The sequence below is a fragment of the Melospiza georgiana genome, chromosome 5 (assembly GCF_028018845.1).
Source record: "Melospiza georgiana isolate bMelGeo1 chromosome 5, bMelGeo1.pri, whole genome shotgun sequence".
Classification (NCBI taxonomy): domain Eukaryota; kingdom Metazoa; phylum Chordata; class Aves; order Passeriformes; family Passerellidae; genus Melospiza; species Melospiza georgiana.
The window spans coordinates 6,964,171-6,978,145 of record NC_080434.1 but is presented as its reverse complement, the minus strand read 5'-3'; the positions used below and the strand labels follow the sequence as shown (position 1 = coordinate 6,978,145).

The following is a 13,975-nucleotide window of genomic DNA, read 5'->3' as shown; positions in this document are numbered from 1 at the left end:
ATTCCATTTGAAGCTGTAGTATAAAATAGTCTTTTGCATAGGGGTTTCATGGTCCAAAGTTGAGGATTCAGTGACCTACCTTTATTTAATTTGGAGCCAAACAGCTCAGCACTGTAGTCTTCTGAAGTTTGCAGTTGTTGTATATTAACATCTAACTAAAAAACCAGAAATGCTGTGACATAGAATTTTCAGATTGAGAAATATGTGAGGAAATAAAGGATGTACTTTAATTTTAAGAGTTATACAGGTTGTAGGATTAAAATGAACAAAATTTACTGTGTAATATTTGGGCTTTATTTTAATATGTATTTTTAACTGTACTAAGTAATTTATAAAGTGAGAAGGATTTCAAACTCATTTTTTATATTCTTTCCTGTTTACCCCCTTGGAGATTACTAAATTATTGCTACCATGCCTATAAATAAAACATTTTAGGATTGTTTGAGTACACTTCTAAATGAAATATAATAATTTTTAAGTGACAGGAAGATAGGTATAAAACTGTTTTTTGCATAGTTGTATATCAGGCAACCTTTCTTTCCAAGTTAAATATATGCGAATTTATTTTATTGAGATGTGAGGTACTGGCAATAGTTCAATGCACTATAAATTCATCCATAAGTCTAATACTGTTATATGAAGTATTCTCCAACACAGAGGGATTTAAAGCAAGTTTGCAAAAAATGTGTTTCTAAAATGAATTTTACTATTTGTCTAGCTGGATCACCGATACAATGAATTCAAGCTCCATGCAATTATGTCTGAGCACAAGAAGACAATCACAGCCATATCTTGGTGTCCCCACAACCCTGACGTGTTTGCAAGTGCCAGTGCAGATAGTTTAGTGATCATATGGAATGTGAATGAACAGAAAGTTGTGGCCAAGCTGGACAATACAAAAGGTATTTTAAACATGGAGATCTGTTTTATCCATGGGTATAAAAAATACTTGATATAGTGTAAACTCTATAGGTGTTAGGGTGGAGATTTAACAATTGCCTGGCACAGTAACAATTGCCTAACACAATCTTACAATATTCTTGTCAGATTTGTTGCAGTTCATTCTAGAAAATAATGGTAGTGTGAGTAAATTGCCTTCAACCATCTTGCATTTGGTAAAGAAAGACATTATTCTTTTTCTCTAAAGAACTTAACCAGTTCAAGAATTAACTTTGCTAGTGATTTCTTGTTGAGTAGGGGAGAAAAAAAATCCCAAAACCAACATTATTTTCATCACTGTATAAAGGATAAACAATTAAATTTTAAAATAAAATATTTCACAATGACTTAGCTAAGTGAAAGCAAACAAAAGCTGGCCTGAACAGATTGAAGTATAAATCATCAGTGAATTTGAACAACAGCTTTTGTTTAAATACCCTAATGCTTGTCCACCTGAATCTTGTCTCGGCCTTGAAACTTTCAGGCCTTGAAACTGCTGGAGCTTGTATTACAAGTCTAGGGGGGTCAGGCATCTGTTACAGTTACATTTCCATGTCCAGTGCTGATTTATGCCAGTCAAAATCTGTACCTGTATTTCAATACCAGTACCTGTATTTCAAATTGAGATTGATTCTTACAGTCAGTCTCATCAGGTGTCCTTGACTCCTACATTTTCATTGTCGGAAAGTGGGTGCAAACCAAGAACAGTTAGAATCTCAGGATCTAATAAGCTATTTTGGGACTCCCAAAATTTTTCTATTTTTCTCCAGAGAATTTAGGGATACCTCTGGAAATCTTTTATGTCTTCCATATAATGCGAAAGAAAATTCCACAGTGATTTAATCTATTCCAAAAGAATAATATGCATAAATATAATTGCTGGTACTTTTTTTCAATACATGGCTTGTTTAAAAATCTACTTAAGCCAATGACTACACATGATGAAGTGTTATTACTATTTTAATATTTTTAGAATTAAGATAATATGTTTAAACCTTTTATGGCTTTCTCTTTTAGTCCCTTTTACACTGCCACATAAAAGTGTCTAAATACAGTTTTAATTTTTCAGCTTCAGAAATTTGTCTTACTGTCATTTATTCCTTCAGGCACATATTATTAAGTTATGAGGATTATGAGGGTTGGAGACATTAAGAACAAAATTCTTAAATAGGACTGCCTACAGTTAGGTATTGGACAACGGAATTAAAACTGTCATGTATCCAGAAGAAAGCTATCAAGAGTTCCCTTTTATTACAGAACTAAAATATCTGATCTTGTCAAAAATATCTGCTTCAGTTAGATTTCTCTCTAAATTTCATTGTATTTTGCTAAAACAGGCATTTTGAAATTCTTGGTATTTTACTATCTTAGTGGTAAATAACTTAGAGCAAAGCAAAGTAGTGAATGAAATTCTGAAAGTATTGTTTGCAGGATCAGGCTTATCTTCTTTCAAATGTGTGATTGTCTTTGGCACTGATGAAGTGTAGATATCATGAAATACAGCCCATCAAAGTAGCATAAACATAATTTGGGAAATTATTTTACTTCCTGCCTCTGGAAGTCTAGCTTACTTTTACACTGTAAGATATTCACACACTTCTCTAAATTTCAGTCTAGCAGTTTCTATGTAGAAAAATTATTTCTACTGTTTTTCACGGCCATTGCTGATACTGGGTCGAGGAGTACTACCTGAATTTTGTGTCCTGGTTCTTATAAGGTGTACCTGTATGTTTCAGGAATTCCTGCATCCCTTGGCTGGTGCTGGAATGCAGGCGACGCAGTTGCATTTGTGTCGCACAGAGGTCCACTGTACATTTGGACTATCTCAGGACCTGACAGCGGGGTAACTGTGCATAGAGAGGCACATAGTTTCTTGTCAGATATCAGTCTGTTTAGATGGCATCCAAAGAAAAAAGGAAAGGTGGTATTTGGACATACTGATGGAAGCCTCTCTATTTTTCAATCAGGTAAAAAACTCATATGACAAAATATTTAGTTTTATATATGTATCTCTTGTTTCTCCATATGTAATTCTTCACTTTTTAAAATTAGATTCTATAATGCAGGTACATACACAACATTTTTCTTGATTCACAATATTCCTATTCCTTCCATATCACAAAAATATTCTTTCTTAGATACAGAATTCAGAGCATTTTCTTTATGTCTCCTGCCTTTTGAGACCAAGATAAGACTGCATTTTTTTCACAACTGCAGTAAACTTTTTTTTTGCAAATGATAACAGCCATGATCTTCTACTGAACTATATTTTTCTGCAATTTTATTTTTCTAAATGGAAGGACTTGAATCTTTTGTTTACTTTCCTATTTTTGCATTTTTTCTGGAGTCATCTGTTTCATATTCTAGAATCCTCTGCAATTTTATTGGTAGAATCTCACCTCATACTTAATATTGTCTTCATGGTTCTGTTCTGTCAAAGGATAGATGGGAAAATATTTATCTCTTTTTGTCTGAAATCCACCACACACATTTGTGCATACTTTAGAAATAATCTAGCTCTCTCCTAAGAAGGTGTCACGTTGATATGCTCATTTCAAGGTAAAATTCCACTTGTTTTCATAGCTTCCTTCAAAGGCAGAAATCTGTATTAGGTTGACTATTTGAATTTTTTCCCGACTGCTTCTTCCTTGTATAAAAATTGATTTTCAACTTTGTGAGAAAAACTGTTCTTTAATAATGTGTTAATTTTACATAGAATTATTCTCCAACAGCCATGCTGTTACAGAGCTTGTAAGGGTTTTTCAGGGTGAAGAGAGAGACGAGAATCTTGACCTCATGTTCAGAAGGCTTGATTTATTATTTTATGCTATATATTACATTATTACTATGCTAATAGGAATAGAGAGAAAAATTCTCAGAAGCTTGCTAAGCTAAGAATAGAAAAGGAATGAATCAACAAAGTTCTGTGTCCTGGCAGAAAGCAAGAACAGCTCTCCTGTGAGTGGTCAGTAAATCCAAACATTCACCCAAGAGCAATCACGGATCCACCTGTTGCATTCCACAGCAGCAGATAACCATTGTTTACATTTTATTGCTGAGGCCACAGCTTCTCAGAAAGGGGAAAAGTCCTAAAGAAAGGATTTTTATGAAAAGATGTCTGTGACACCATGCAAAATTTATTTTCTTTCAGTTCACTCTACTAAGTTGTCACACAGGATGTCACAGATAATAGATGCCCTTGCTTCTGTAGTGCTGACTGAGTTAGCACTGGCACTGGGAAAAGGAAATCAATTTTAATATGATAACATCTAAGTATTTATCAGACTGATACTTTTCATGAAGTCTATCTATGAATAATGGAAGGTGTCAATTCCTTATTTCTAGAAAAGCAGTAATTTTTTTTGTTATAAGATCACAACTTCAAAAATACAGATCTATTTCATTTGGACTGTACTCTGTCTTATACAACTAAGATTAATCTCTCTGAAAAAATAAAAAAGTGGGAGATAAATATAATATTAAAAATGTGGGTTTCAATAATATGGATCATCAAGTGAAACATATAATCTTTTTTGTGGGTGTCCGACTAGATATGAATGGTCTGTTTTGGCTACAGAATCTATAAGCACTTCATAGTTGCACACACAGTTTTTAAGAAGAAAAAAAGTCTAAAGGCATTTCTTCAGAATAAGCCTTTACTGCCACAGTGTTTTTCTGGTTCTTACTGCCTTTATTTTGCCTGTATATGCTGTGGTGTGAAGATTTATTTGCATTCAAATGGCTTGTATTTTATGCTGTGCTGCAGAGCTGTACTCACAGAAATTCTTAGAACAATGTATGTGATTTAACATACTTTCGTTTCCTATAAAATTATGTTTATAAATCTGATAGCTGTTTCTGTTTTCTGCTGTATTAAACATAAAGTCAAATCTAATAGAAAAAGTAATACTCTTAAGTCAAATATTGCCAAGAAAGCTTCATAATTTCACTGCTGCAGACAAGAGAGCAGGCTAGTGAAAATTTCAGGGAGAGAGGAAAAAATTATGTTTGCCAATCTTGTAACTATTGAAAGTATGTATTTGATTTAATTTTTAAATAACCTGTTTTCTTGTGCACTTTAAAGGTTCTAAAAATCAGAAACATGTCTTAAGACCAGAGTCTCTTGAAGGAACAGATGAAGAGGATCCAGTTACTGCTCTGGAGTGGGACCCTTTGTCAACTGATTACCTTCTTGTTGCTAATTTACATAATGGTATTCGACTAGTTGATTCTGAATCTCTGTCCTGTATCACAACTTTTAGTTTTCCCAGTGCAGCAGCATCTGTTCAGTGTTTAGCCTGGGTTTCTAGTGCACCTGGAATGTTTATAACTGGAGGTAAGGCTTTTATTTCCTGATTTATACAAAGATAACAAATACAGGACTGAGTCTTCAAAAATTGATACTCCAAGTTTGATTTTTATGTTTCATAATATTTTTAAAAGTAGAAGCATACATGAATTGTACATAAAAAAGACCATAACACAAAACCAGAAAATAATAGAACTACACTGAGCGGTTTTTTCGTGTTTTAAAAGTTTTAGCTACATAAATAATGTGACTTTCTACAATTTGCTAAATAATATTTTCCTCATGCACCCTTTAGAAAAAAATATATTAATTCCTTTGGGAATAGGAATAGAAATGCATTGTAGTAATTGATGCCACTTCAGAGATTTAAAAGATTAAAAGAAGAAAGTAATCTATTTCCTGCCTCTTTTCTACACCATAGACATTATGGCTCAGGTTGAACTAATGAATAAAGAAATTAAGACTGGCAGAATATTTTATAAAAATAGAGGAAGAATTTATCTGTGTTTAAATAGCCAATATTAATAATGATTGTTGTTAATAGTGATATGTTCATTGCGGTGAATGGAGAACAAGTAGGATGCCATGGATGTTACACTAGATGATCTCCAGAGGTTCCCTCCAGCCCTAACTATTCTATGATTCTATGGAGTTGACAGTGCCTGCTTATAAAATTATTCTTAGGACTTGAAGTTTAATTCACTGCTGTATTTTTGTATAAATCAGTCCTCAAACCACATACCTCTGTGTTTTGTTTTGTTTTTTTAAACCTCAGATTCTCAGGTTGGTGTGTTACGTGTTTGGAATGTTTCACGTACAACACCTATAGAGAATTTTAAATTGAAGCAAACTGGTTTCCATGGCTTGCATGTTCTAAGTTCTCCTCCAAAACAAAAGTGTAAGTGTGATTTTGGTTGTTATTAGTTAAATGGTTGCAAATTAAGAAAATCTTATTTATGAGTCCAGATAGATCTCTGTAGTGTTGGTCAGCTATTTAGTTCTTAATTAAAGTATCTTCTGCTGCTAGTGGGTTAGACAAATGCATAAATGACAAGTACTTTATAAGGTCCTTCTTTAGTAGACCAGGCTTCATACAGGAATTCTCCATTTCTTTTGTTTTAAATCTTATTAGAATACAAGCATTTTACTCTTTATAATTTCGCTTATTATTGTAATAAGAAATAATCTTCTCCCTTTGTCTTTTGCTTTATATTGTTAAGCATGTTCGTCACAGTATCCTCCTAAAAATCACCATACATCTTCAACAAGTGAGGCTGTTCCTCCTCCAACTTTAACCCAAAACCAAGCATTTTCTCTTCCTCCTGGTCATACCGTCTGTTGCTTCATGGATGGTGGAGTGGGGCTTTATGACATGGGAGCCAAAAAGTGGGATTTCCTTAGAGATTTGGTATGGTTCATCTCTGTTTTTGAATAGAGAGTTTATTTGGCTTATGCACTTTTTTCTAACAGCAAGAAAATGGAGAATGAAGGCTTTGCAGTACTGTAAAGCAGTTTCTATTGTTAAAAAGAGCCCAAATTTCTAGGAAATAAAGTCACAGTTCTGAAGTTAAAAGTAATTTTTAATTGGAAGTTACTGAATTCTGTTGGAAGTATTCTGACAACTTTTTTAAAAACAGAAATAAAGAATTACAGACTTGTTTTTCGTTTGTTTATTTTTAACTGAAATTTTAGTTTGAAATTTTAGTTCTCAGAAATTTTCTCTAATGGGTTTTCTATAATTCAGAATAAAAGTTTGAGTCAAATCAGAGAGTTATATGGTGAATGCACTCAGTTTAACATTACAAAGAATTATTAAATTTACTTTGAACCTGAAATTCAGAAACAGGTTTAACATATATTAGATGACCCTTTTCTTCACCAGGCTTTTAGTTACTGAGGTTCTTGAGGATATGTCTCTTTTCCTCTTTCCAAGTTCCCTTTTCACTCAAAAAAACCCCAAACAATTTTCAGCTGTATTCCCATATGCATTTGAATAGAGGCTGCTGGTTGGTTTTCTCTTTCCATTTTTATTGGATTTCATCCTGTAAAGCAACTGAGGCTTAAAAAAATTCTTACAAAATACTTGTGTTTCATATATTTATAAACTTAAATTCTACAAAGGCATGTCTTGGTAAACAACCAATTGATACATTAAAACTCTGATGGATTGAAGTTTAAGCTGCAATAGAGCATAGACTGTATATAGAAACACAGAATATTCAGTGGGGCACTAGACAACTTGTAGAACATGTTCATCATACAGAACTTTATTTTCCCAATCAGGTACTTTTAACCAAAAGGGAAAAACTGTTCCTGTTTTAAAAAATTAATTTTTTTGTTTTGCTTAATTTTTTAATTCAATATTTTAGCAACATATTTTCAACAGAAAATGCTAACAAGTTCCTGGCATTGCATTACTCTATGGTTTCAGGAAAGAATTTTTTCTGGTTTTAATTATAACCTATGAAAGAGCATGTTGTAGTCTAAGTTATTTTATGCCTTTTATTTTGACTGATAAGCCTAAATATAAAAGGGTTTTGGAACTCTTAATTGACCTGACAATTAAATTAAATGCAATGTATTTTAGAGGTTGATCTAGAGTTGGACTTATGAAGAAAATCAAATGTAATAAAAATGGATTAAATATTTGTTTCATTTAAGGGACATGTTGAGACCATCTTTGATTGCAAATTCAAACCTGATAACCCTGATCTTCTTGCTACAGCTTCATTTGATGGCACAATAAAAGTTTGGGACATAAATACTTTATCAGCGGTTTATACATCTCCTGGTAATGAGGGGGTTATTTATTCCATTTCTTGGGCTCCAGGTAAGAATATTTTGCTGTATGTCTAAGTGTTCTTTCAATTAGCATTAACTGCAGAGTTTGTCATATAAAAGTATTAGTTTTAAATAGAAAGGCATCTTCTAAGGTTTAAACAAAACTTAATTACCTGTGAAACCAGTAGAATTCAATTCTTCAGACCTTGCTGAAACTTCCCCTTCTGAGTAATGCTCACAGTATTTCATACTCAGAATGGAGGGATGAAAATCTCTGGAACACTTCTAACATGGCATTATGCAGATGACAAACTGTCCTGCTTTGCACAAGAAGCAGCTACTTAAAGGAATTCAGATTATATTTTTGCTGAAATAGTGGAAGATATGTATTTAGCTCTTTTTCTTCCTTCTTTGTGTACGAGTCTAATCACTGAATAACTCTGCTTTGACCTTATTAGAATAGGAAGTGTCTTTTGGGGAAAGCATCTACTTTTTCTTAGACAAATCACTGGACTCACTAGGAAATTTTGTTTTCAAAGCTATTCTGTAACCCCCTTTGGTATACATAAAAATACACATCTGATAGTTGTCAATAGTTTACAATAAGTTGACTTCCCTGTCATGTTTTATTTCTTTGGATAGCAGATGTATTTTTTTAAATCTAAATAATTCACCTTTCTCTACTCACCTGCACTTTCAAACTCTTAAAAAATAACAACTGACAGAAGAAAAATATTGTGGTGGGAAGCTTAATATAGTCTGCATATGTTAAATAAATTTGCACTTTTTCATTTCAGAGAGTCTCTTGCACTGTATATATATATATCTTCACAAATAATTTTTCTTGCTATATGGAAATCATGGCAATATGAAATACAGTGCTTGTTCTTGGCTATTTAATTTTGAAGTTTAAATTCAGTGTTTAGTTGTATCTCACATTGATTCAATAGTTTATTTGCTGCAGGAGGGGTGTAGGTTTGTTGCTTTTGTTTTTGGTTTTTGTTTTTTTCTTGTGTTTTTTTTTGTTTGTTTGTTTGTTTTTTTCTTTTGTTTTTTGTTTGGTTTTTTTTGTTTGTTTTTTTAGATAAATTGGAAGTACATGCTCCAATTTTGTTCCTTAGTATCCTGTCCAGAAGCTCCTGTCCCTCCCAGCCAGAACTTTTGGTGCTTACTCCCAGACAGTTCCCGCCTTGTACTTTGTTCCTAATGTGTAATCTAATGCATGCCCCAATTTGTTTGGTCTCAGACCTTTGAAAAAAGTGATTACTCCTTTTTTCTTTTTTCTCCCCATCATTCTCCTACCTGAGTTTACTCCCATTTTGTATATTTACCTTGCTAGACTCCTCCTGCATAGATTGTCTTTTCTGCCTCTGAAGCTTGCAATAAAATAACAGTCAAAAGTTTCCTATAAATCTGTTATTTAATGAAAAGTGTAGCTATATGGGGATAGAGAGTCACTGTAGTGAGGAGACTTTGGTGGTTTTTGGGTTAGACCTGAAATGAATTTTCCAGTTCTCACTGTGGAATTTTGTACTCAGATTTTCCATCCTGTAGAGTGTGGTTACAGATTCAGGTACATTCTTGATGGTCTTAGGTGCAGCAGTGGTGCAAGATTAAGGAAACAAAATACTGTTAAGTGTTCTGTCTCATTTTTAGGATTTGTCTTTATATGTAGTGAACTTTAAAGGGAAATGCTCTAGTTGCTACAACTTTAGGCTTGAAACATTGAGGTTGCCTCTCTTTCAGGTTTAGTCATATGCATCATGATCATTAATTTCTTACATGCAAGACTTTTAGCAGGCATTAAGACACTTTTTACAGGAATACAATTTTTATTTGACCATTCCTCAAAACAGGAATGTAGAAAAACAGGTCAGGCTTTCACTGAAATTGATGTTTGTGACTTAGTAGCAAATGCTAGCCTCACGTTCATGTACCATTAATGGCTTATGTTCATATTACATTTATTCAATTTAAAGCAAAACCATTGTTAAACAATCTTGTGATTTTATACTTATTGTAATATTTTATAAACATCTCTTTTTAAAGGAAATCTGAACTGCATAGCAGGTGGAACATCCAGAAATGGTGCCTTTATCTGGGATATTCGAAAAGGCAAAATAATAACCAGATTCAGTGAGGTAAGATGGGATTGCTACTTTTTTTGTCTATATGAAATGCAAGTGAGTCATTCCCTCTAGTGTCCATAAGTAGAGATGGCCAAAGTACATATATTTTTAAAAGGTGCTATAGAATAAAAGTCTATGGAGTTATCTAGGTGCCAGTTTACATGTGTGGCAGAAGTATTTTTATTTCCTCAGAAGTAAAATGTGAGAGTAATATGAGAGTGGTGAAGCACCAGATGGACTCCATTATCTTAAAATTGGTCTTGTAGGGATACATGGCAAAAGCATTGCTAATTCCTTAACTGTGTAAACATATATGGACATACAGACTCAGCATCAATATTTTTAAACATAAGGGCCAGAAAAAACTTGAATTACCTGAAGCCTAGATCAGTAAAGCTCCATTTTGCAGCACACTAAGCAATATGACTCATTCAGTGGCTTGCCTTGTATTACCTGAAATTTATCCAGGCATTTTTAAGTCCTGAAATAGTAGCATAATGTTTATTGGCAGAAGGAGTTGTGTAATATTATGCTGTTGTATTTTACACTATTTTGTGTATTCCTGGTATATAGCTGTGATCTTCAGATTATACAGACATCATCATTTAAGTATAGGATCCACATCAATGTACAAGGGATGCTCTTTAAGAAGAGAGGTGGGGGAGTGAGGAGAGGCACGAGCAGAAAACAAATATACCTACCTTCAGGAGTTCTGGCATTCTAATACTGATATTGGCATTTGTGCTAATAAATATCTTTTCTGTAATACTGGTCCTGATACACATCCCAATTAAGTTTTCGTATACCACAATTTTTCATGCCCATATACTTCATTATTCCAACAAGTAACTAACCTTTATTCAGAATCACTGGATGATTAACATTGGAAGGGACAACAGGGAGTCATTTGGTCCAACCTCCCTGCTCAAGCAGGGTCATCCTAGAATACTTTGAACAGGATTGCATCCAGATGGTTCTGGAATATCTCCCGAGAGGGAGACTCCCCAACCTCTCAGGACAGTTTGTTCCAGTGCTTGGTCACTTACACAATAGAGAAGTTCTTCCTCATGTTCAATTGGAACTTCCTGTGCATCAGTTTCTGCCCATTGCCCCTTGATTGGCACTACTAAGCAGAGCCTGGCTCCATCCTCTTGGCGCACTCCCATCAGATACTGACAGACATTGATGATCAACTCTCAGTTGTGACTTCTCAAGACTGAATAGGCCCAGCTCTCTCAACCTTTTCTTCTGAGAAAAATAATTTTTGTTGACCCCTATTGAACCCTCTCCACAAGTTCCTTATCTCTCTTTAACTGAGGACAAAACTGGGCACAATTCTGTCCTCACCAGGGCAGAATAGAAGAGCAGGATCACCTCTGTTGCCCTGCTGGAATGCTCTTCCTAATGCGCCCCAGGACACCATTGGCCCCTTGGCCACAAGGTCACACTGCTGCTCATGGACAGCTTGGTGTCCACCAGAACTCCCACTCCACCCTCCTTCTCCACAGAGCTGCTTTCCAGTGGATCAGCCCCGCCTGTGCTGGTACATGAGTTTATTTTTCCCCAGGTACAGGACCCTGCAGTTGCCTTTGCTGAATTTCAGCTGGTTCCTCTCTGCCCACCTCTCCAACCTGCCAAGGTCCTTCTGGAGGGCTGCACAGTACCCTGGGGTATTGGCCACTCCTCCCAGCTTTCTGTTGTCAGTCAGCTTGCTGAGGATGCATCTGCCCCTTTATCAAGTCATTGATGAGCAACCTATACAATTCTGGGACTGGTATTGAATTTTGGGGGCCATCGCTAGTGATAGGCTTCCAACTAGAGCCTGTGCCACTGATTACGACCCCCTGGGATCTGCTGTTCAGCCAGTTCTCCATCCACCTCACTGTCCACTCATCCGCTCCACACTTTCTGAGTTTGACTATGAGGACTTTGTCAGAGACAGTATTGAAATTCTTGATGAAGTCAAGGTGAGCAATACACACTGCTCTCCCCTCATCATCCCTTGAGGTGAGGCTAATTGGTTAGTAGTTCCCTGGGTCTTCCTCTTTCTTTTTGGAGACTGGAGTGACATTTGCTTTCTACAGTTCTCACCTCAGACACCTCTCCAGATTGCCACAGCCTTCCTTTCAAAGATGGCCATGAGCAGCCTCGCTGTGGTGATACTCTTTCAGCATTTTTGGATGCATCCTGTCAGGGCCCATGGACCTTGGATATCAAGTTTTTCTGTGTGTTCTCTAACCCAGTTTATCTTGATCAAGGGAAAGTCTTGCTTCCAGCATTCTTCTATGGTGGTCCCTTGAGTCAGAGACTCTTGAGAGCTGGTTCAGTCAGTGTAGACTGTTGTAAAGAAATTGTTCAATAACTCTGCCTTTTCTTCATCCTCTGCTACCAGAGTCCCCCCTCCATTTAGTAATGGGCCTACATTATCCTTGGTTTTCCTTTTGTTATTAATAGAGCTGAAGAAGGACTACTTCTTCTCCTTTACATCCTTGGCCAGACTTAATTCCAGATGAGCCTTTGTGTTCCTTATCTCCTTTCTATTTATTCTGCCAGCCTCTCTGTATTAATTCCAAGGGGCCTGACCCTGCTTCTATCTCCTGTGCATTTCCTACATGTGCTTAATGACTGAAGTTCTTTGATCATCCATGAAGATCTCTTGCCCCCTTTCTCCAATTTCTTGCTCATCGGGGTGCATTGTTTTGAGCCTGGAGGAAACGATCCTTGAATATCATCTGGTTCTCTTGGACCTTTTTCCCTGCAAGGTGTGTTTCCATGGAACTGTTCAAAGAAAATCCCTGAAGAGACTAAAGGTAGCTCTGCTCAAGTCCATGACTGTCTTACTTACTGCCCTGCTTCCACCTTGCTTGATACCGAACTCCACAGTCTCAATAGTCATTACAGCCAAGGTTTCCCCCAACCTTTATATCTCTCACAAGGCTTTCCCTGTTTGTTAGTATGAGATTCAAGCAGCACAAGATTCCTTGTGGGATCTTACACTACCTATGACAGGAAGTTGTTATTAACACTTTCCAGGAACCTCTTGGACTCTCTACTTCACTGTGCTGCTTCTCCAGCAGATGTGAGGGTAGTTAAAGTGCCCCACAATGACTAGTGACTGTGACTTTGGGGCTGCTTCTAGCTGGCTGTAGATGGCTTCATCCACTTCTTTTTACCTATAAAGCAGCCTATAGCAAACACCCACAACAGTGTCTTTTATCCAAACCATAAGCTGTCAACTTGCCCATTATCCAGTCCAAGACAGAGCTTGATACATCCTAAGTGTTGCCTCACACAGGGGAAAATTCCACCAATGTGACTTTCTGGCCTGTCTTTCCTAAACATTATGTAGCCTTTTGTGGCAACATTCAAGTCATGCAAGGTATCCCACTGTGTCTCTGTAATCACAGTGCAGTCAAAGGCTTGTGACTGCACACAGATATCTAGTTCATCCAGTTTGTTCCCCATACTGCATCTGTTGGGGTACAGGCATCTAACAGAAGTATTTGATTCTGTCCATATCCCAGTGGAGGTGCAAAGGGATTCCCTGTAGTTCTGTCTAATGATTACTTCTTTGGCTGCTTGTGCTTGCTCCAGGTACTGTCTCTTAAGCCTCCTAATGCTACTAGAGTGGTTTCTATGGTTCTCTCCTTCCCTACACATTCTCTCTGGCGAGCCTGACCTTGGTCTCTTTCCAAACTAGTTTAAAGCTCTTGCAGTGAGCCCTGTGAACTCCTGAACTAAGATCCTTTTTGTCTTTGGAGACAGCTGAACCCCATTTGTTGCCACCAGGCTTGGTATTGTATAAACTGACCTATGA

At 36.1% G+C, this 13,975-nt stretch overlaps 1 protein-coding gene across 8 annotated transcripts in view; it reads left to right on the top strand.

Moving 5' to 3' along the window:
- The window catches only part of WDR17 (WD repeat domain 17), a 54,361-nt gene that overhangs the window by 16,159 nt on the left and 24,227 nt on the right, over positions 1-13,975 (top strand). For 7 of the 8 annotated variants that reach the window (XM_058024200.1, XM_058024199.1, XM_058024198.1 and 4 more), the window contains 7 exons: positions 719-902; positions 2,676-2,906; positions 5,024-5,275; positions 6,024-6,146; positions 6,469-6,656; positions 7,910-8,078; positions 10,079-10,170. In XM_058024200.1, coding sequence (XP_057880183.1) covers positions 719-902; positions 2,676-2,906; positions 5,024-5,275; positions 6,024-6,146; positions 6,469-6,656; positions 7,910-8,078; positions 10,079-10,170 — 1,239 coding nt within the window. The remainder of the gene's footprint in view (positions 1-718; positions 903-2,675; positions 2,907-5,023; positions 5,276-6,023; positions 6,147-6,468; positions 6,657-7,909; positions 8,079-10,078; positions 10,171-13,975) is intronic. The other variant, XM_058024203.1, reaches the window with a different exon arrangement.